Below are 23999 nucleotides of genomic sequence, written 5' to 3' on the forward strand. Positions count from 1 at the left end.
CACAGTATCCTCCCCATATTTTATATATTATATTATATATATATATTAGAATGCTGGACCTTATAGTTGACTTAAAATATTATGTTGGTTTCTTCCTATTATATTTTGATAGAATTAAAGAACTTCAGAGTTTGAATGAAATTCTGGGATCACTAATCCAACGATTTCCTCATATATATATATATATATATATATATATGAGGAAACACGATGAGCCTTAGGTTACATGACTTAGTTCTCCATGGTCATACGGTCATTAACAGCCAGAAACACTAGAAAGCAAATCTCAGATTGCTAACCATAAACTAAGTCAGGTATTATCTGGCAAAGCAAACAAATTAACATTTTTGGTATTAAAACTAATTTTAATCTGATAATTAAAATAACATTTTAAAACTGTGAATCAATAAAAGACATCATTATATTTGGTCAATATATCCACGTAAATCTTTGAAATAATTTTTTTTTAACAAAATGAAGATTGGCAAACCTATACTGGGGGTTTCCCTGTGGCACAGTCACTAAAAAATCTGCCTCCAATGCAGGATATTGCCTGCAACGCAAGAGATGCGGGTTCGATCCCTGGGTCAGCAAGATTCCCTGGTGGAGTAAATGGCAACCCACTCCAGTATTCTTGCCTAGGAAATCGCGTGAACAAACGAGACTGGTGGGCTACAGTCCATGGGGCCCCAAGAGTCAGACATTACTTAGTAGTAACTAAACCACCACCAAACCTATACTAATGCTCTTAGAAAGCAGGGAGTTACAGCATGCCAGGGGCAGAAGGGCATAATCTTCTTCCAAAATATCTGTCTGCCAAAGATAAAGCATAACAGCCAATGCTAAATAATGTTCCTTATTTGACAGACAATTGCAAAGCACCCAAAAGCTAGCTTTTGCACCAACAGTACTAACAGCTACTGTATGACACAGTGTGAAGTTCATAAAATATCCAGGAAATATCAGGATACCCCAGAAGAAGATAAAAATCTCTAATAAAGTGAAAACATGTTCTTGGAAAAACATGTTGAGGACCAATTTATCATTCAATTGCATTATAAACACAAGTGTTTTCACAAAATGAGTGTGAAACCAAAAAGCACTTGAGGAAGTAATCAAATTTTGTCAGATGTGAGTTCCTGAGATTTTCCTTACTTAAATGTACTTAAATGTACACATTTTATTCTTCACAATAACTGAAAATCCAGCTTAAATGTGTTACATTATGGTCCAACATCAAGAATAATCTCTAGTTAATGCAGCAGTTTCCACCTCTTCCAGCTCTATATTTAAATATTTAATCCATTACTAAATGAATTATAATATTAACATAGACAGACTCTCTGAAAAAATAAATTGCTGTAACACTGCCTGAAATACACTTTTAATCTAACCCTCAAGGCATGCCGACAATACAGAGATAGGGATCAGGGTCTAAGCTGTCTTTAATTTCAAAGAGATCCTTAACAGCTCATTACAGGACTGCACTTGCTGAACTGATTTAGGAAGAGTCGTCCAGACAGTTCAGATTAGAGAAATTCAGACCACAACCAGTTTTAATCTGAATCTTGTCAGTATTCAAATGTGTAGGTGGGGTCACCTCTGCACTGAGTAAACACAGTATAGATGGGTATCTGCATCTTTTCAATCTTTCTGTATAAAATTACAGTTGAAGAGTTACAAATAAAAATTTGGTCCAAGGGTGATGAGCTCAACATATCACCATGTTACTTCAGGATATTTGAAATGTCAAAAATCCATTCATGTACCTGTAGGTTAAAGGCCCTAATTACTCAAAGCCAAGGCTCATATTTTACACAAAAGGAAATTGAGGCCAGAGAGAAGACTTGACAGAAGTTAAAAAACTTCTAAGGGACAGTCAGAGCTCCAGTCAGCATCTACTGTCTTTTAGTCAGCTAAACTCCTTCTCAGAGTGGGTTCAAAAGATTTTGTAATTGTTTCTGCTTTTGATGCTCTAGAGGCATATTTACTTTAAATTTCTGATTGGAATAGCAGGCATAAATATGACAGCAGTCCTATGTTAAGAAGTGTTAGAGTACCTTTCTCTTATCCTATCCTCTTTACCCACCCAAGCCAAGACCCAGGCAGCAGGATCTCTTGTCCTCTGCCTGGGGCCATGGTGAGTTTTGGTTTTTAGTTTTTCCCTAGTACACCCTTCACTAAGGGCTTAGGCTTTTAAGAGTCCAGTTTTATGTGTCTGGGGGATCCTATGAGGTCTTAGCTCTGACTTCCCAGCCTCCACTCTAGTCCTGGCATACTGCCCCCAAAGAGTGCAACATTCACTCTCTCCTACCCACTGGAATGTCCTTTCACCCTGAATCCCCTCCGGATTTCCCTTATTTCTTGAAAGCTCGGTTATCACCCTTCTTCTGCTCCTCCTAATCATATTACAATGAGGACAACAAACATCCATTATGTGCCAAACACATGAATGCCTTACCCATGTTCTTTTAACCCTCCCAAGAGCTCCATGTGGGAGGTGCCGCTGTAATCCCTACTTGTAAGCACAGCATGGAGGGTCACACAGCTAACGCAACTCTAGAGTTGGTCGACTATGATCACAGACATGGCAAAATACAACCCTTCATGTGATTTTTGCCTCTCTGTGCAAGTATAGATGTAGACGGCCTAATTTATCAATTATTTCTGAGTGTTATGTAACTGGTGAATTATCTGGTAATCCAGTTCATCACATTCATATTCTGTCTCTTTAAAATATATTTTTGCCCAAATATAATGTGTTTATTATAAAAGTTTGAAAAGTTATCAGCATACAGAAGAGAACTAAAATCACTAATAACAATCTTGTATATTTTCTTATAAACTTTCAACTTAACTTTCTAAATCTTCAGTAGAATCTTCATAGACAGCATGAGTATGTCAACTCAAATCACCACCAACAGACGTGGAGATTACTGCATCTGCCACGGCCACATTCATAAGCTCTCCTGGTATTTGTGAGCTTTGTCCTTTACAGTTGCTTTAGAAACAACATTAGCCTTATCACTTCACCAAGTGGATTATGTGTACAATAAGTACAAAAGCAGTGAATATACTGTAAGTCAAAAGTATGGAAAGTTGGAAAATTTATGTTGCAAACAGTAGTAAAAAAAAAAAAATTAAGTGGAAAATAAACACATATATGATACCCAAAAATTGTAAATAATTATACTTCAGTTTTTTGTTTTTTTTTAATGCATACATGTGTGCAGGAAGGGAACTTCAAAGACCAAACAAGGAACCACGAAGGGTAAGGCAGAGGGATGGATATTAATAAAATGCATGGTCAGAATATGGACATCAATATACAATGCTTATTAGCCTAACATCAGTTTAGGAAAAGCCCTGAGTTTATGTCAGCACAAAGGGGTGCTGATGAAAACTCTAGTCAGAAAAAGCATGCATGAGTGAAAAGGAATTGAATAAAAATGCCTTTAAACTGGGAAGGAAATACACATAAGTGCACACACAGGCACACACATGCTCATCTACATACATACTGAGATGCTAGCTAAGCAACTGTCCCAATGGGGTATCATTCTTCTGAGGGCCTTCAGGTCCCCAAAGCACTGACCACATCTATATGCCATGTCAGCTTCACATTAACTTTGAGGACCTGATTGAGTCAGGTGACGTCCCCAGCTAATTAAAACAGTATGTTTTTCTATCTACTTATATAGAGAATATTTCCTGGACAAGAATTTCGGCTTTCCTTTTCACATGACAGCATATATTACATCACAGTATTTCACAATACTTTATAATGGTTGATTTCAAGGTTACTAATCACCTGGGACTTCCTGCTTTTGGACCCACAGGTGGGTTAAGCCACACGCTCACCTTGGACCCAGAGTGCAGAGACAAGAGGAAAGGAGTGAGAGTGAGGAGACAGACACACAGACAAATAATGAAACACAATGTAAGGTGACAAGCCATACGCTAGAGCTAAGTAAGCACAGATGGAATAGGAAAGTAGAAGAGAAGTAAGAGAAATGAGGAAAAAGTGCTAAGAAACACGTGAGAATGGTGCCAAGATGGAAAAGGGCATCACAGGTAAAGCAATAGTTCAAGGAAGTGCATGGAAGCATAAAGCAGCACAGATACTCAGAAGGGAAAAAAAAAAAGTTATATGAATGGATGGAAAATAGGTTCCATATTGAATAGCTGAGGGAAATGAAGGCAGTAAGAAGTCAGTAGTGGATTATGAGCAGCGTTCAAGTCATTTATCCTGTATCAAAGCTGTAACATTAAAGGAAATGTGTGAGATTTGAGCTGGCATCTTTAGCAACCCAAGAAAAACATCACCGTGGCAGATTTCTGAGTTGCCCTCCCAGCCCCACCCCCAGGGTCCATCCTCACTCTCAGTGTCTTCTGAGGCCAGGCTAGAGCACTGTTCTCTGAGCTGCCTGAGTCACCCATGCTGCAGACACACACCCCTCTTCCTACAGACATTCAACCATAAAGCTCTGAGATCAGACTACAGGAATATACCATTATCAGTCCTGTTATATCACAAGGGGAGAATGGGTACATATCCAGAATGTTTCAAAACTAAAACCACCCAGCCAAGCCCTTCTCTTTCAAGGCTGTTTCAATTCAACATTGTATAACTAGCTTAAAAAGCAGGAAAACACAGAGACTATCAATCCATGTTTCAGGATCACCTTGTGCAGCTGCCTGACTTAAGGAAAAAGGTAAAAGAAAAATACTTCAGTTAAAAGAAAACTAGAGACAGATTAGTGACTGCTTTTAAACTATAAATAATACATATGTGGTATACATTTAAGATAATTTTTCACCACTCCCCTCAAAACGAACAAAATTAAATACTAGTTCTATGTAAAATTTTTGCATTCTAAAACATCATTCCTTTCTTAGGTATCCCCCTCTGTTCAGGCCCTCATGTTTTTCTGCTAAGTATGGAAAAGCTTCTTCTACGAAAGAAGAGGATGAGAGTCGGGAAATCCTTGCTGATCCTGTAATTACTGGATCTGCCACCAATTAGGATGATTTCTTCAGTTTCAGGCCATTTGAGTATCAAAGAACCACTGCGTTGTCTTTTGAAAGGCACAGCTGAGAGGGGACTCTTATCTCTCAGCTGCCCATAAGCTCCCAGAGGTGCTGGGTCAGTATCCTTCCCCTCTGCTGCTTTTCTGAAGTCAAATGTCAGCCTCACCAAAGAAAGGTTCATACACCAACAAGGAACACTGCTATTTGGGAGATGTAATTTCTCATATGCTCCAACCTAGATCTACTCATGCTCCTGCCTGGCATACATACCTACTTCTGTAAGAGGAGTGCAGAAAGAGTCCAATAGTTAGGGTAGGAAATTTCCAAAAGCAGCTAGATTTATAGTTGTGTGCTCATGAGCACTCATCACACTCTTCATCACTTTCTAATAATGACACTCCCAGTTGTACAAGACACAAAGGGAGATGGCTAAGGGAAAAACATTCAAGTGCCCGAAAAATAATTTGCCCCAGGACACAGAATACTCACTATAATTCTCTGATTTTTCCTTTCAATTCTCAGAAACCCCCAGAGGACCCCAGGAGCTCTTAACATATAAAAATAGAGGGTGAAACTGCTGCAAAAGCTGCAATCACCAGTGTATCAGCAAGATATTTAACCTCAGACCTTTGAGATCTCCCTGTTAAACCAATCCAGTTAGAAATTTTGCAAGCTATAGTGATCAAAATCGGAACTGCTTTCCATGGAGAAACTCTGGACCAATATATGATGATTCACATGGAAATAAACTTCCCAGGAAGATAAAGAAATAGGAGAAGGCAGTTTTCCTTATGTATCAGGACACCACATTCCCTTCCAAGAAGCTCTGCTGTTGCTATAGGCTATAATGGGGAAGGGTCATGAAAATTCATGAGTAATGCACAGTGAATATTAATTACTTCATACAGAACAATTCTTTATTTTGACAATAAGGAGAAAATGGTTTGTGTTGGGTACAATAAAGTTGGAGAAAGAAAAACTAAACATGATGACATATGGAAATAAAGGCAAATGTGTTTAATTACTTTTATTATTCAAGGCAGAATTCCATCCTGAACTGGTGTTATAGACACTGCTACTATCATTATCTGATCCCTACACTGATTAACTTTTTTTTTCCTAACTAAACATGAGGTATAAAAGAAGACAGTGAATAAAAGGGAAAACATCTGCTAAGGATATGTACTCTGATAAACTGGATTTAAACTAGATGGAAGTCTGAACCCAAGATTCACGTTATTCCCTTGACAGCATCCCCATAGACAAGGACCTTAATTAACAGTTTCTACCAGTAAAGGATAACATCTCAAAGAAGGGCTTTTTACAGAACACCCGCTTCAACTGATCCTTTTAGAGATAAAAAAAAAAAGGCCTTATGAAGCTATGAGACACTTGGAAGGAATAAACAGTTGGTCTGACTGAAGAAAAAGAAAAAAAACGTTTTTGGGAAAAGAGAGAAAGAAAGGTAAAGAGGGCAACTAGGTAAACCACACAGACAAATGTTACATCTAAGAATAGTAGCTGGTTGTAAATAAAATGACTTCATGCCAAGCCTCGTTAGTATAGTCAATGAGGAAGGATGTTCCATGACACACCGGGTGTAACAGGATACAGAAGTACTGCATGTAATTTCGTGACTCAGATGGTGTTAATAAATTTAAAGGAGTCAAGTTAAAATCAGAGGCAATGCAAAGAAATACAAAGTATGTTAATTCCATGATTTGATACTCTGAGAGAAAGGACCTCAACTTCTTCTGGAGGGTCTTAAGGCAAATGTCAGAAACAACCAATTTATCCATCAAATAAAAAAGGAAGACTTTAACACTGCTTAATTATGTGAAGCAAGTATGCATCCCTAAAATCTAAGTTCTAAATAAACTGTGTTACTTAGTTAGGATCTCCTTAAAGTATATAATTTGCCACTTGGTCAGATCTCTTCTCTACCAGGCAGTTTTTTTTAGAAAAGTTTGTTACAACAAACTGGCAGAATAAATTCTGACTATTATACAGTTTACATGGAATAGATACTGAAAAACAACCCAAGCTCACCTTCATCACTCGTTGCCTGCTGCTTCACCAGGGTCATTGGGGATCTTGCTGGAGGCTTACTAAGTGGGTGGCGCCAACTTTTAGCGGTTTTGGTTTCACCTTCTGTTCTCTGGTTACAGAACATGAATAGGGGAGAAATACTCACCATTAAAGACTTGTTTTAAAACAAAAAAACTATCATTACAATGACTTACCACAAATAAATTATGAAGAACTCTTGTACTTATTTTACCACCTGAGAAATTAAGTTTGTTAAATTTAAATGGCAAAGTCAAAAGAAATAGGAGCCATTCTGTTAGTAATTTTACTGACAGAAGAATCACTGAACTATCCTTCCATTTCATATTAAAGCACTATCTGTAGTGCAGGGTACGCTTTGCAAACCTATAATAAACTTGGATGTTAGAGAGTTTTCAAAAGTCCTTTAAAGATAATTTAAATTAAGGATTATATATTCGTAACAATCCAGGACCATGGCATTTGGTCACATGTGACTGTGCAGCAGGTTATTTTGCTTTCTGTCTCCAGGAGGCAATGCAGCCAAAGTGAACCTGTACTCTTCCTTCCACTGGAAAATGAATCCTCACTTCTCTGAGGACCAAATAGGAAATCAAAAGTTGTTGTTTAATATGGCATATAACTGTCATCCTGAAACCACTAAAATTCTATTTAAAATCTTTTGTCATGAGCTGCCTGGACTACATTTTTCTTTCAAAGGTAGAGGAAAAAGTCATTTGCATCCTGACATCTTTCAGAGAGACTCTATTTACAAGCTTTCTCATCCATACAATCAAAAAAAAAAAAAGTGGCAGAGTTGCTGGTTAGAGAAAGAGTTCAAATTCAGTGGGTTTGCATCAGTGGTTGATGCAAAAGAAAGGAGTCTCATAATTTCTCTAAAAGCTGAAGAAGCAGCGCCCGGAAGGAAAGAAACTATGCTGACATCTGACACATAAACAGGCTTATGAGAAAATGTGTGACAACATTCTAATCAAAGCAGGATTCACAAAGTAACGATAGAGGATGAGATTTGCCTGCTATTTATAATAGCTAAAAATGAATGTGAGAAATTATAATTTAGTCAAAAATAAGAAATATTTATTAAGCCCTTACTATGTGCTACACTGCTCTAAGAGTAAGCTAGAGCAGGAAAAAATTCTACCAGGTCCCTGCTTCCAAGGAGTGCAATATAGATGGGGCAGGCCAGAGGCAATAAACAAGTAAAAAGTAAATACTGGGTTGCTGTTATTGTTTCAGTTGCTCAGCCATGTCTGACTCTTTGCGACCCTGTGGACTGTAGCCCGCCAAGTTCTTCTATCTATGGGATTTCCCAGGCAAGAATATTGGAGTGGGTTGCCATTTCCTTTTCCAGGGGATCTTTCCTACCTACGGATCAAACCAGCATCTCCTGCTTGGCAGGCGGATTCTTTTACCACTGAGACACCATGGAAGCCCATAAATATCAGGTACTATTAAGTAAATATACAGTATTAACGAAAAAAAAAAGCATGACAAAGAATAGAAAGAGATGGGGAGGAGGTTATTTTGTGTGGGATCATCAGAGAAGGCCTTTCTGATGTGAAGACATCTGAGTGGAGTCTTGAGAGCAATGAGAAAGCAGCACATTTAGCTCTCTGGGAGAGGAGCATTTTGGACAGCAGGAACAGCATGTAATGTGTGAACATGTTTGGTTCACTTAATGTTTCCTGAGAAGGATGACTAAAGCTGACTGCTATCAGCAAGCACACAGTATTACACTCAATACTAAGAAACACTGGTCACACTACACAAAAATGAACCAGGTCTGTATGACTTAGAAGGACTTAGAAGTCTGACAAAATGGGATGAGAAAAGAACACCACACAGCTATTTCTGACAAGTGCAAACCAAGTCCTCAGCCCTCAACAACAGCACTTGCCTTCCTGGGCAGTCAGGCTTTGTTCAGTGAAATGATAAAGATGAAGGTTAACAGTAAGGGGACAGAAAAGTTATTTTCAGTTCCATTCTAGTTTAAAGAATTAGACCAAATATAAACAGGCATTTGATTTATTCACCAGTCTAGAATCCCAGTATCTGTCCAGCTACAAATAATCCCTACATGAAACTAAGCTGTAAATTTTGTTTACTGGTATGTGAATACTATGTTCAAATTTCTCAGCCACCTTTTCAAATAAATTAGATCATAACTTTCTGTTTCTCAGGTGTTTCTGAGAAATATTTTATAGTTCAGTAGGATAATCATGCATAAAAAATGATAAAAAGTTATTGGGGGAAATTAGGAAATTATCTACATTTTATTGGACATTTTAAAACTACTTATAAATAGGGCATTCCAAATTGATGACTTTATTTACGCTCTCTTGCTACTCAAAGATACAAAAGTCTTCTTCTGAGCTAAAATGAGCAGGAGCAATCCAGAACTGGGTCTGTTCAACAGCCAGCACAATTTATTCAGCTCAAACATTTGAGGCTTCCCTTATTTGTCCACCTGAACTCCTTAATCAAGTTGTTCAGGTCAAAAGAGGTTACCAAATCATGACAGTCAAAACAAACAATTGTAGCTTGGCTGATATACTCACAATCAGTTTATGCTGAAAGCATATGATATTAACATCATACAAGAACATAGGAGAAACAGGGAGGCCTTCTGCAAAGGGTTAGAATGAGGAAGTTGGAAATCAAGAGGGATCTTGAGTTTTTCAAATGGCAGAAGGCCTGGTCCCAGCATGGGTAGACAGAAGGTTCAGCCTGGTCCTAGATTCAGAGTCCATGAGACAAGAGTCAGGGAAAAGCATAACCAGAAGAGCCCTAATGTTAAAATAGAGGTTGAGAGAAGCCTAGGACCCAGAGGTATTAAGTACCGGCATAAAGAGGTGAGAGTCTTGCAGGTGAATTATTTCCAGTCTGGCTAATATTGCAGGTGACAGAACCATTCTATGTCTTGACTATATCAATGTCAGTATCACTGTGCTAGCCTATCCTAGTTTTCCAAGGAGGTTCGGGAAAATGGGTATATAAGATCTTGCCACACTACTTCTTACCACTGCATATAAATCTACAAAGATCTCAAAACAAAGGGTTTAATGTTAGAAAAACTAAAAAAGAAAGAAAATTAAACCCCAAACACATGGCCAAAAGTTCCATGTTCTCTGAATTATCACCAGGTTAGCCAGAACTCGCAGAAAGCTTACCTCCCAGTCATTGAAGGAAATAGATTAAGACCTACAAATGTGAGATGCTATTTCCATCCTACAGCAAGATTTCCATGCATAGCATGCTGTTTTCAGAAAGAGCCTTGACAACACAATAAATATGGTAAAAACTGACACTGTCACATACACTGGGGACTTTGAAGCCGTTTCTCTTGCCACTGGGGACCGCTGGGACTTCCCCAGGTTCAAGGCCACTCCCACGGCTTTCCACATCACTCTCTTCTCCCTCAGTCAAAGCACTGCTACTCTCTGCCACAGAGGAGTATGACTCAGGTGACTTTGGCCATGGAAGCTTGCGTGGCTCTGATTCCTCGGATGTCACTTGGCCACTAAATACGGACTCATCAGCCTCACTGGGATCTGAAGGTGGAATTGCAGCACAAGTTTGGTCAGCCTCAGCTTTGATTTTCTCTGCTACAGATGTGTTTAGGCAGATGTTTCCTAAGGAGTAAAACAAGAGCCTGTTAATAAATGTTACAATATATTATTGCTAAGAATTGTTAAACTGTTCTCAACTAAATGTCTATCATCAACCATCCCCTTCTAAATTTCCACTGAAGACCAGAGTGGGAAAGGTCACCAAAGCACTATGCAGCCTTTGTAGTTGCTAAGGCAGCAAAATAATATATTTACTGACAAAATAAGGGATTAAAAAGAGGTTCCACTGTAAACCAGTGTCCAAAGCCATGGCAATAACAATATTTACCTAAGCAATAGCAATTTGAGATCTTCCTAAAAAATAAGAATTTAATTCCAATATATGTTACTGATGAAACATTCCAACTCAGAGGATGTAAAACTGTACAAGTCCATGTAAAACACATGTAAAACTGTGCAGGTCCAATAAGTACAAGGACAGCACAGAAACAAAAGTAATATCACCCATACTTCACTTCTACAGCTTGCTCCCTCTCTTATGCATACACAAGTGTACATCATTTTATCCACCTATCACATAGTAGCTCAAACTCTGCACCATGACAAATCTTCTATTAAATGCTCTGTCAGGTCTTAAAACACATAAATCAAAATGCAAGAAACTAGGCAGCAACAGAACAAATAAAGCTGCGTACCCTTGGCTTAAACCACTCAGTAGTTTGTAATTAATTTAACCCAGTTTACTTAAAAAAAAAAAAAAAAAACTATGGTGAGTATGGTGAGGGACAACAAAGAAATATCTGTACACATTACATAACTAGGGATTCCTTGGTGGCTCAGAGGTAAAGAATCTGCCTGCCAATGCAGAAGATGAAGGTTCAACCACTGGCTTGGAAAAATTCCCTAGAGAAGGAAATGGCAACCTACTCCAGTATTCTTGCCTGAGAAATCCCAGGACAGAGGAGCCTGGTGGGCTACAGTTTACAGGACTGCAAAAGAGTTGGATACAACTTAGCGACTGAGCACGTGTATAGTGCATAACTAGTCTCTGCACTTCCCTACCTTCTTCACTTTCTATCTTCCATGCATTCATCACAAATCAGTTCGGATATCACCTACTCCCAGAAACCTTGCCAGTTCAGCCTCCTGTCTATTTTGGGTCTTTCCTTGATATGCCATCTCTATAGTGGTACTTGGCAAACTAGATAGGAATTACATATTTATTTGTCTAGATATCCAATTAAATAAAAAATCACTGGGAAAATGTCCATGATTTAAACTCTATTAACACAGACATTTTAAGTGCAAAAGGAAATAAGAATGGAGAAGAAGTCAAGGACTTATTAATTAGAACAATGATCAGGACTTTTCTTTTACTCTAAGTGGAATAACAACAAGAAAATGGTAGGGCCAAGACCTAAGCTGAGTCTTTTAAAAGGATCACTACAATTGCCAAATGGAGAACTGACTAGTAGAGGTGACTAGAGTGGACACTGGAAAAACAGGAAGGAGGCACCTTCTACAACAGTCCAGACAAAGGTAACACATCTTGAGTGAAGAGAAAGCAGGGGGATGTCTGGATTTGGGAGAGCCCCACAATAGAAAGAATAGATGAGGGGAACGAGAGTGAGACAGGAATTACCAACAAGCTCTATTAGAAAAAGGGCAAAATCTCCCACAAGTATTAAAGAGGCAAAGCATAAAAACAGTTTCAAAGAAATATACTACAAAAAAGAGGAAAAGCAAATCAGTTGCGATTTATAGATGATGGCTTTGGCACAGAGAAACAGCCAGGGGACTATATATGCCATTTCATAGGACTGAATGATTTTTGATGTTACTTTGTAAAACCTTAATCTTTATTTTCTTCTTAAAATTAACTTGAAAGCTAAGAATCTGCAAAGAATTATCTATAATTGGTTTTCTCTATTCCATGTGAATTTAAGAGATTTCCAAAAATGTATTATATATTGTTAATTGAGTTGCACCAAAAAAAATTTTTTCTTTTTCCATTTTAGAATCTTCTTTTTTATTAAATGAAATAGTTACCACTGGCTGTTTGTCTTAAAATTTCATTACCTGGAACAGTGGTACTTCTGGCTTTTATAACACTCCCTTGGCCTTCTAGTTGAGTTACCTCATAGCTTTAGATAGCTTATTGGTTAAGCTCTGTGGAAAAGTAAGATATCTGTCCTCGAAAACGCAGACTTAAGGAAGATCAGCAACCATCTACTACTAATACGTGAAACATAATCAGCTAGTTTCTCACCCGAGAATCTGATATTATCTGTCAAATTATGATCCAGCTGCATCCTGCTAACAGAGGCCTCTTTCTCTGAAGGTGCTTCTGTGTTTGCTAGTTTCACTGCTTCTTCTGGCTTTCCATGATCCTTGAGATCATCTGGATCCGGGTCAGGAGTGAGTTCCTCTGCCCCACCAACTGTAGCTGACAGTTTCTCATCCTCCTCATTCTTAGGCCTCTTAGAGTGAGAACTAGTACACTGGAAGCTATTAACAAGAAAAGCTGTAGTCAGAACACAATGTGGGCAGAGGACAGCAAAAAATATATACATAAGCATTATTTTCACATATTGAAAAAACAGAATAAAAAACTGGTTTTTAATCGCAATATACAAAGATAATCTTCACGATTAATAGATCAAATTTGAAATTGAAATGTTAGTAATAGTTTTAATAACAATTTACTTAAAATTAAAACAACTCTAAATAATTGATTATTAAAACATTATTGGGGAAAAAGTCACCGTTAAAACTTTATATGGAGAAGGATATGGCAACTCACTCCAGTATTCTTGCCTGGAGAATCCCATGGACAGAGAGCCTGGTGTCTCCCCAGTCCATGGGGTCTCAAAGAGTCAGACAAGACTGAGCGACTAAACAACAACAACAAAACTTTATAACAATATTAAAAGAAAGCTTAACATAAAAAATAAAGTGAAAAATCAAGACATGGGGATAAAATCAAACATTATTTAGATAATGAAGAAAGAAAAAGGAAACCAGGTGATTCCATAAAGCTGTCGTTAAAATTGTAGTAGATTATTTACATTCCAAGGTGACCTGGTGACTGTATTTCTCTGAGTTTCATATAATTCTGAAATATGCATGAAAATCATTAAGATTAAATGTCAAATTATCATTAGCTAAAGAAATTAAGAGAGGAAGAAGGCTAACCACATGTATTTAACATCTTATATCAATGTACTATTTATTTTCAGAGTGGACACCATTTTTATACTTTCCACTTCTAGTATTTTTCAGCAAGTCACTTCATAGCTTTATTGTAGATGTCTTCTGTATATGACACATTTCTAACACTTTCACTTGAGAATAGCTATAACTCAAACTAAATCAACATGTATTTCAAAGTATGTACACACACACACACACACACACACACAACATTAGTGTTATCCTATAGGAAGTCCCTATAAGATAAAGGGAGTAGCCAGGGATAACATGGCTTCGGTAAATTTGCTAGAAGTAACAGTACTGATATTATCATCACTTTTACTGAAACCCATGCAGTGGTCTATGTGGAATATTACATTATGATATCATAGCACACATAAAATTAAAAGGTTGACATCTCTGAGATTTCAATAAATCATTCCCTTCATTAGATTTCCTTAGATACAGTATACTACTTAAGGGAGATCAGCAAACTCAATGATCAAGCCACAAAGGTGAGCATAATAAGCCCCTCAACATTAGGCTTTCTAACTGGGTAAGTCAAGACCACTGATTATTTTAACCTACTGAAAGACACTTCACATCTGTTCGATGTCATATCTATGTTTGATGTCAACCAACAAGGACCACTGTGATTAGTAACTAACAGACCAGATTATACACCTAAATTAGAGTGTTGTGTTTTCTGTCCATTAAAGAATAATTCTTAAGACATTCTATTGGCCACTGAACTCAAGATTGACTACTGTCTCCTGCAGCGAATTTTTTTTTGGCAGTGTGGATTAGCACCTTTACTCTCCAAATCAGTGTTTCCCAAACTTTTCAGAGTGCGACCCACAGTGAGTTATACACTTCAGATGATAACACAATGCACACATACACCAATGCTCACACATGTCATGAATTAATACTTACCATCACCTCATGGGAAGGACTACGATACATTTTACTCTCTTTAACTTTCTAATTTTAAAATGCTGTTCCTAATCTATTAAATTGATTTGAAAAGTGATAGTTTGAAAATTCCTGCTGTAGACTATAGGGTGAAGTAAGAACATCTGGGTTGCAATTCTGCTACTAATTCTGTGTCTCAAGTATATCTCTTATAAAATGCTGGTTTGATTCCATGTTCTTAAGGTTCCTCCACTCACTAGCATTCTAAAATAGCAGAAAATAAATTGTCAGGGGAAAAATAAGAGAGAGAGAGACAGAGAGAGAATCAGAAAATAGATATCAGAAGTGTGGGCAAAGATTTAAAATTACAGTGTTTTCTGGTTAGTAGCTAAAAACTGGAAAGAAGCTATAGGTCCAACTACAGGAGATTAGATAAAATATATGCAGGCATTAAAAATTTTGTAGGAAATCATTCAATTACATGAAAAAACACAAAACTGGTCAAATTACTAATAGAGCATGGCCCCAATTTTGGAAAGGTATATAATATTATATAATAAATAAGAAATATATATGTAAAGGATATATACAAAATGTTAACACTGGTTATCTCTGGATTGTGAGGTAATGGGTGATTTGGGATTCCTTCATTATTCTTTTCCTTATTTTACAAATTTTCTCCAATGCACAAATATTACTTTTACAATCTGAAAGAAAAACAATGAGTAATATTGGAGAGTAAAAATACAACACAAACCTGGAAAATAAGAACCTTTTTAGGTTGCCTGAGGACCTGAGCGACAAAACACACTCCCTGTTTAATGTGTTTTAAGATAGCAAGATGACCACGACAGGCCTAAAGGCTTTTGAGATGGCCCTGGCCACAAAAATGGAATGTAGGATACATTACACAGAGACAACCAAGTTACAGAAACACCACATGCTCTGACTGACATCTTGTGAAAGCACAAAGCCGAGGGTGTATAATGCAGCAAAATATAGGCTCCCCATTGAGAAAAGTAATATGAGATGTTTGACAAATGAAGAAGAGAACTACCAAAAGCCAAAATCAGTAGCCAAATTAAAAAGTTGGAAACTGAGTTATTGAAGCTAACAAAAATAAGGAGATGAGTAGAGAGCACCCATAAGACTTTAAATACATTCGTGTAAGGGGTTTAGAAGTTCTACAACTGTTCTATTTCTCATGCACTGCAATACAACAGACCTCTCTTTTTACATTCTATTTATTTATTGCACTTCCAAAGAATTACAAATACTTTGCCTCAAATTTTCAGTAAGCTAGTAAATAAACATACAATGAATAAACAGAAGAAAAGTAAATAGTCTCTAAGAACGTTATGCTCAAGGACCCATTTTAACTGAATAACCACAAGTGGGATGGGGTAGGGGCAGGATCATTACCTCCTGGATGCCTTTCTTACTTTCCTCCTCCTCTGCAGCCATGCTTTTACTTCAGGGGTGGATTCTGGAGTAGGCTTTGTGTGATCAATGGTGTATATATCCTTTCCTTGTTTCCAAAGCTGGTACCTGTCTGGTTGAAATTTCCTCACAAAGATGTCCATAGAAATTTTCACCATGTCTTTCCTGCAAGTGCACTGAAACACAATGGGGTTGGAGTGCTTTAGACGTTTTGCTAACTACATAAAGTCACACTGAGCTGTTCTTTGCGTGTACCATACATGAATACTTCGTCACTACATAATTAAAAATAATGTTTTATATTTTTAAACATTCAGTGAGTAACAAACTCAATTTCTCCTGAATGGAGGTGACAATCTGTATATTCACATCTATAAATGAGAGTAAGATGTTAAAATGCATTGTATAGTTCTTGGAAACTGTATCAAGAACAACTGAAAGGAAAGAGCACACATTTGAAAGCATACCTGCAAAGAAGGAATACCCTCCCAGCACAAGGATGCATTGCTGCACTGAATATTATAAAAACGAAAATCTAGGTCGGCAATGAATAAAAGTAGCTAATAAATGTGTGGTTAGAATAATTTAACCAATAGATCGAAATAAGTTTTCTCCAAGACACATATTAATCACCTTAATGTTTATTAACAAATACACTCTCACAAAGTAACCAATAATTAGGAGCAAATAAACAGTCTCTTCTACATCATATCACATGAAACACTCAGCATCATCTCTACAATCATATCCATTAGGAAGAACAGTATTAAGGTAAGAAGTTCAAAGAAAAGATTATTTTGAAAAAAAAAAGATTATTTTGAACCCACTAGAACTTCGGTTCTCATGAATACATAGTTAGCAGTCATTAGAAAGTTTCCTGTAAAGACCTCACACAGGTTAAAGTGTGTCCAGACTAATACTCCAGGCAGGTAGAATTCAAACAGTGAAACAGAGGTAGTCTCAAAGATGTAACTAACATACCTTAATCATCCCTAACACATCTGGCAATAGACTGGTTGACTCAATAACAGCCTTGAAACAGTAAATCTTTCAATACTTTGGGAAAACAATTATCATCTCTATGAAAATTAATTTAAAATTTTTTAATAACCCCCAGTCCAAAACTTCCTCCACAGAGTTTCAGTCTTGACTTGAAAGTTCAAGAAAAAGGAAAAAACAAAACAGTTCAGGACATGGCTAATAGTCTAATATGCTGAAAAGCAACTTCTCCAACTTCCAACAAAAATTCTGTTGTTATATATGTTATGATAATCCTTCTGTTCTGCTATATTCACAGTCAACATTTCCTAATCCCTCCCTTCCCTTCGACCCCTAGAAATCCAGTCTGTCATCATCTACAATTAGCTCTTCACCCACCTGCATAAATCGTTTTACCAGGTCACCTTCACTGTCAGACTCTGAAACTTAGTATAACAAAGCTAACTAATTTCCCTGCCTGCAGTCTCTCGGCGCTCCAATTCATCTTTATAACTGTCACTTTAATCTCCCTCAAATATCTCATAATCTTTCATTTCTGAGTTCAATATGGTCTAGTATTCTGCTCTGTCTTTAAAATAAAGTCTAATGTTCTGCGCCTGGCATTCAAGGCCTCTTAAGCTTTATCTCCACTAGTGAGATATCCAGGTTTCTCTTCCACTGCAAGTCAAATGAATATTCCTATTCAACCACAAAGCAGAGTCACCATGAGCCTCCTTACCTCAGTACTTCTGATCCTACCAAAAAGCCTTCCAGCTCACCATTCTGCCATCCAAAGAAAATTCATCCTAAATACTGAATGCAAATTGTACCAATTATCCTTCTGAATGGAGCACTATTTATCTACATCACTGCTTTCTATTATTAGTTAAGTACAGGCAGACTTCATTCTATTATACTTTGCTTTATCGCACTTTGCTCTAACATGCTTTGCAGATAAAGTGCTTTTTACAAATTGAAGGTTTGTGGCAACTATGCATCAAGTCGATCAATTTTTCCTATAGCATTTTCCAACAGCAGTCGCTCTCTTCATATCTCTGTGTCACATTTTGGTAATTCTCAACATTTCAAACTTTTTCATTATTAGAGTGATCTGTCATCAGTGATTATTGGTGTTACTATTGCAAAAAGAATAAAACTTGCTGAAGGCTCAAATGATGGTTAACTTTTTTTTTAGCAATAGAATATTTTCTAATTAAAATATATACTTTTTTTCTAGACATAGAACCATTGCACATAATAGACTGCAATATAGTGTAAACATAACTTTTATATGCATTGGGGAACCAAATAATTTGTGTGACTCGCTTTTTGTGGGGAAAGGAACTGAATCCCCAATCTCTGAGGCATGCCTGTAAAGAGAGAGTTTTGAGTCATTTTTAAGTCTTCCTGGCTCAGAAATATGGAAAATGAAGATCATTAGATATTTGAAGATATTCCGCTTTAAGATGCAACCTTTCACTAAAGGAAGAAATGAAATTTAGACTCACCTGCAGAAACTCTCTTATTTGATTACAGTGTTACTAATATTTGCCTTGTGAAAAAAAAGAGTGGACAATATAGATACTATAAGTTGCCTTGGCATTGAAGAATTTTGTATTACATTTTAATTTCCTATCCCTCTCTCCTGGAAGTCTTGAATTTGGTACACATACAACACGATCCATTGCTCAACCGATTCTCTGACTCAGTACAAGAATTTATGTCCTAAGTTATAGAAACAGAGAACAAATTAATGGTTGCCAGGGTTAAGGGAAGAAATGACAGTGAGAGGGAAGCAGGGGAGTTCAGGTATAGAAGGCAATGTGAGGGATCCTTGCAGTGGTGGAAATATTCTGTATCTTGACTCTATCATTGTCAATGTCCTCTTTTCCTGTATTGTACTATAGTTTTGCAAGAAATTACCATCAGCGTAACAGGGTAAAGGATATACAGGATCCATGTGTCTTATTTTTAGCAACTGGATGTGAATCTACAATCATCTAAAAATAAAATGTTTAAGAAAAAAATAAACTCCAAGACTTCCTTAAAAACATACATATATATGTTTAACCTTCAATTTTAAATATTCAGAAATGCAGGCATAAAATACCCAAAATAATGCAAGGGAACCATGCCAGAGTCAAAAATAGTTGAAGTAAACTTTAAAAGCACACAGAAAATCTACTTTTGTCAGTGGTGACAATTAACACATTCATCTAAAGCCCTAAAGATTAGATGAGAACATTTAATAGAATGTGCAATGTGACTTTACTAGCATCTAAGAATGGAAGACAATAACAATCCCATTTAGGAACAAAGAAATTATAGACTACATATCGGTACAAAAAACAATAACAGGTAATAACTCTCAAGCAAGCTATTTTGGATATGAATTCAAAACACTAATAGAAATGGCTTTTCTTACTGTTTAAGAGTATACCTACTGTTTATGCAATATGTAATGTATACAATGCGAAGTTCATATTTAAAGGGAGTTGTCAGGAGTCTATAAGTACAGAACTCTTCCATATTTCACTACCCTAAGACTTGTTACACAGAATCATGATTATTCGTTCCTGTCTCCCAGGAAGTTGAATTCATGCTGTTATTTATACTGAAAACCAGCAATGTAATTTCAAGATGAAAATGTTTCTAAAAATCAGCAACTTTCTAAGGCAGCAAATACTAAGCTAGTCATCTGATTGTAGAATTGGAAATTTCATATAGCCACAATATATGATTAATAAAATAAGAAGCTGAGGCTTAATAAAAAAACACAAACTAAGGTATTACTTGAACATATTTTCTTTGTGACACACAGTATGGCTAGTGGGGGGGGGGCTTTCATGTGCAAATATCTGATAAGGAAGACTTTGAAGGTATGCAAACATCTGAAATTATTCTGCTTTCCAGTCTATTTATAACAATTAAATGGTAATTAAGAAGGAACTGAGGAAAGGGACTTCCCTGGTGGCCCAGTGGCTAAGATTTCTCACTTCCAATGCTGGGGGCCCCAGACTGATTCCTGGTCAGGGAACTGGATGCCACATGCCACAACTAAGAGTTTGCATGCCGCAACAAAGACACAGGGCAGCAAAATAAGTAAATAAAAAATAAATATTAAACAACAAAAAAGGTACTAAGGCAAGAATAACTTAAAATAAGATAACAAACCTGGTAAGCCACTTGATGTGGCTGTTATGGGTTAAGTTGTATCTGCCCTCCACCCCCAGAAGGTATGTTGAAGTTCTAATCCCAGTACATCAAAATACAGACCTACTTTGGAGACAGGGTTAAGGCAGAAGTAATTACATATGGTGTTACTGAGTAGAGTGGGCGCTTAATCCAGTAGGACTAGTGCTCTTATCAGTAAAGAAGAGACACAGACATGCAGGGAAGAAGGCCATTTAAAGATGGAGGCACAGATAGAGTAATGCATCTATAAGGCAAGAGCCTCTGAGGATTAACTCTGCCACCAGGAAGAAGCCTGGGAGGATCTCAGAGAGAGGAGAGAACTACGGGTGCCTTGATTCTGGACTTTGGGCCTCCAGAACCCTGAGGCAATAAATTTCTGTTGTTGTAAGTCACCCAGTTGTTGGCTCTATTACAGCAGTCCAAGGGAACTAATACAAATTTTTGGAACTAGGAAGTGCAGCACTTCTACAACAAACAGCTTAAAATGTGGAGTGGCTTTGGGGAGGAGAAGAGTAGAGAAAGCTTTCATCATCATAGACTATATGTGCTAAATGTGCTTCTGGCAAGGTCTCGGAGGTAAATGAGGAGTAAGGTATTGGACACTGGAGGAACAGTGATCCCTATTGTGAAAAGTGTTATGTTGGGTGAAAAGTAGAACTGAAAAATTACAAACTTGGAAATGTAGTTGAGATTTCCAATGAAAGTATGGAAGGTTCAGCCTTGCTTGCCTTGGCTGCTTATTGTAAGACAGGAGAAGAAAGAAAGAAACTGAGGAAGGAACTGCTAAGCAAAAAGAAACCAAGTTGGAAAATTCTCAGCCTATCCACAGAGTATATTCTGGAGACTGGGCCAATGGTTTGGCTGTATAGACATTTGCTAAAGAGATTAGTTATGTGAGTCAGGGATCAGATCAACCATGTCAGCAGAAGCCAGGAATGGAGATGTGATTATCCAGGAAAGGCCTGTGGAGGATACTCTTGTGAGATGGCTTGGATATCCCTGAAGTGCAAAGAAGACCAACCAAGTTTGTGAGGGCTTTATGTTAGAAAAAATAATGCCAGCCTGAACTGAAACAGACAGAGACAGGATGAAATGAAGGAAGAATGACTAATAGGACAACTCACAAGGAAGAGGACTCTGAGCCACCAGTCCTCTGTAACATCTGTTACAGCACCAAAAGACTCTTGTATGGGACATACAGAAAGATGCTGCCATATGCTTTATTTAAGGTATATTAATGGAGGCTGGCCTGCAATGGAGGAGACACAGGAGATGTGGGTTCGATCCCTGCACTGGGAAGATCCCCTGGGGAGGAAATGGCAACCCACTCCAGCATTCTTTCCTTTTTTTTTCTTACCCTCCCTCCCCCCACTCCAGTATTCTTGCCTCAAAAATCCCATGGACAGAGGAGCCTGGTGGGCTACAGTCCATGGGGTCACACAGAGTCAGATGCGACTGAGCAACTAAGCATGCACAATGGAAGTATTCAATAAAGCAGTAAACCCATTCATGTTAAATCTTTCTGAGTAACATAAACCCATGAACTATTACTATCCAATCAACAGCATGCTAGATAATACATAAAAATAACATTATTTCTTTTAAAATTCTATATTGGACTATAATGCCTTGGAAGAGGAGAAAAAGAAAGCATGACAACAGTTTGTTGACAAACCACAAAACCCACAATGCAGCATACTGTTGCACTTAAAAATTGGACTAAAATTTCAGCTTAAACACTAACCAGCCATGTAACCTTGATCAAGTTATTAAATGTCTGTGCCTCAGCTACCTCATTTGAACAACTTTCTCATTTGAAAAACTGAGCATAACACTCGTAACTACCTCACAAGGACTAAGCTTTTTGTATCTCTAAAATAGACTGCTGTCAACTACAAATTGGCACTTACCAAGAGCCTTGCCACTTCAGTATTTTGCCTTGACAATCCCATAAACACTATGAAAAGGCAAAAAGATAGGACAATGAAAGATGAACTCCCCAGTGCAGTAGGAGTCCAATATGCTACTGGAGAAGAGTAGAGAAATAATACCAGAAAGAATGAAGAGACGGAGCCACAGTGAAAACAACGCCCAGCAGTGGATGTGACTGGTGATGGAAGCAAAATCTGGTGCTATAAAGAACAATATTGCATAGGAACCTGGAATGTTAGGTACATAAATCAAGGCAAATTGAAAGTGGTCAAACAGGAGATGGCAAGAGTAAACACTGACATTTTAGGAATCAGTGAACTAAAATGGACTGGAATGGGCGAATTTACCTCAGATGACCATTATATCTACTACTGTGGGCAAGAATCCCTTAGAAGAAATGGAGTAGCCAACACAGTCAACAGAAGAGTCCGAAATGCAGTACTTGGATGCAATTTCGAAAACGATAGAATGATCTCTGTTCGTTTCCAGTGCAAACAATGCAATATCAAAGTAATCCAAGTCTATGTCCCGACCAGTAATGCCAAAGAAGCAGAAGTTGAATGGTTCTATGAAGACCTACAAGACCTTCTAGAATTAATATCAAAAAAAAAGTCCTTTTGATTACAGAGGACTGGAATGCATAAGTAGAAGTCAAGAAATACCTGGAGCAACAGGCAAATTTGGCCTTGGAGTACAAAATAAAGCAGGGCAAAGGTTAACAGAGTTTTGGCAAGAGAATGCACTAGTCATAGCAAACACCCTCTTCCAACAACTCTACACATGGCCATCACCAGATGGTCAATATCAAAAATAGACTGATTATATTCTTTGCAGCCAAAGATGGAGAAGCTCTATACAGTCAGCAAAAACAAGACAGGGAGCTGACTGTGGCTCAGATCATGAACTTATTGCCAAATTCAGACTTAAATTGAAGAAAGTGGGGAAAACCACTAGACCATTCAGGTATGACCTAAATCAAATCCCTTATGATTATACAGTGGAAGTGGCAAACAGATTCAAGGGATTAGATCTGATCCACAGAGTGCCTGAAGAACTATGGACAGAGGTTCCTGACACTGTACAGGAGGAAGTGATCAAGATCATCCCCAAGAAAAAGAAATGCAAAAAAGCAAAATGGTTGTCTGAGGAGGCCTTACAAACAGCTGAGAAAAGAGAAGTGAAAGGCAAAGGAGAAAAGGAAAGATACACCTATTTGAATGCAGAGTTCCAAAGAATACCAAGGAGAGATAAGAAAGCCTTCCTCAGTGATCAGTGCAAAGAAATAGAGGAAAACAATAGAATGGGAAAGACTAGAGATCTTTTCAAGCAAATTAGAGATAACAAGGGAACATTTCATGCAAAGATGAGCATAACAAAGGACAGAAATGGTATAGACCTAAGAGAAGCAGAAGATATTAAGAAGAAGTGGCAAGAATACACACTTCAGTTCAGTTCAGTTCAGTCGCTCAGTCGTGTCTGACTCTTTGCGAACCCATGAATTGCAGCACGCCAGGCCTCTCTGTCCGTCACCAACTCCCGGAGTCTACCCAAACCCATGTCCATTGAGTCGGTGATGCCATCCAACCATCTCATCCTCTGTCGTCCCCTTCTCCTCCCGCCCCCAATCCTACCCAGCATTAGGGTCTTTTCCAATGAGTCAACCCTTCGCATAAGGTGGCC

The 23999-nt window shown here is 37.7% G+C and overlaps 1 protein-coding gene across 23 annotated transcripts in view; it reads right to left on the reverse strand.

The window, feature by feature from the left end:
- KDM4C (lysine demethylase 4C) overlaps nt 1–23999 on the reverse strand; it is a 435647-nt gene that overhangs the window by 210814 nt on the left and 200834 nt on the right. For 21 of the 23 annotated variants that reach the window (XR_014056674.1, XR_014056681.1, XR_014056693.1 and 18 more), the window contains 4 exons: nt 16197–16390; nt 12937–13175; nt 10417–10730; nt 7081–7189 (listed from right to left, as the gene is read on the reverse strand). Coding sequence is in view for 10 of the 23 variants with exons in the window: in XM_081500439.1 (XP_081356565.1) it covers nt 7081–7189; nt 10417–10730; nt 12937–13175; nt 16197–16390 (856 nt within the window). In the remaining 13 variants the exon portion in view is untranslated. The remainder of the gene's footprint in view (nt 1–7080; nt 7190–10416; nt 10731–12936; nt 13176–16196; nt 16391–23999) is intronic. The other 2 variants (XR_014056696.1, XM_081500458.1) reach the window with 1 other exon arrangement.

Source organism: Giraffa tippelskirchi, chromosome 1 (assembly GCF_054371585.1).
Source record: "Giraffa tippelskirchi isolate mGirTip1 chromosome 1, T2T-mGirTip1v1.2.pri, whole genome shotgun sequence".
Lineage (NCBI taxonomy): Eukaryota > Metazoa > Chordata > Mammalia > Artiodactyla > Giraffidae > Giraffa > Giraffa tippelskirchi.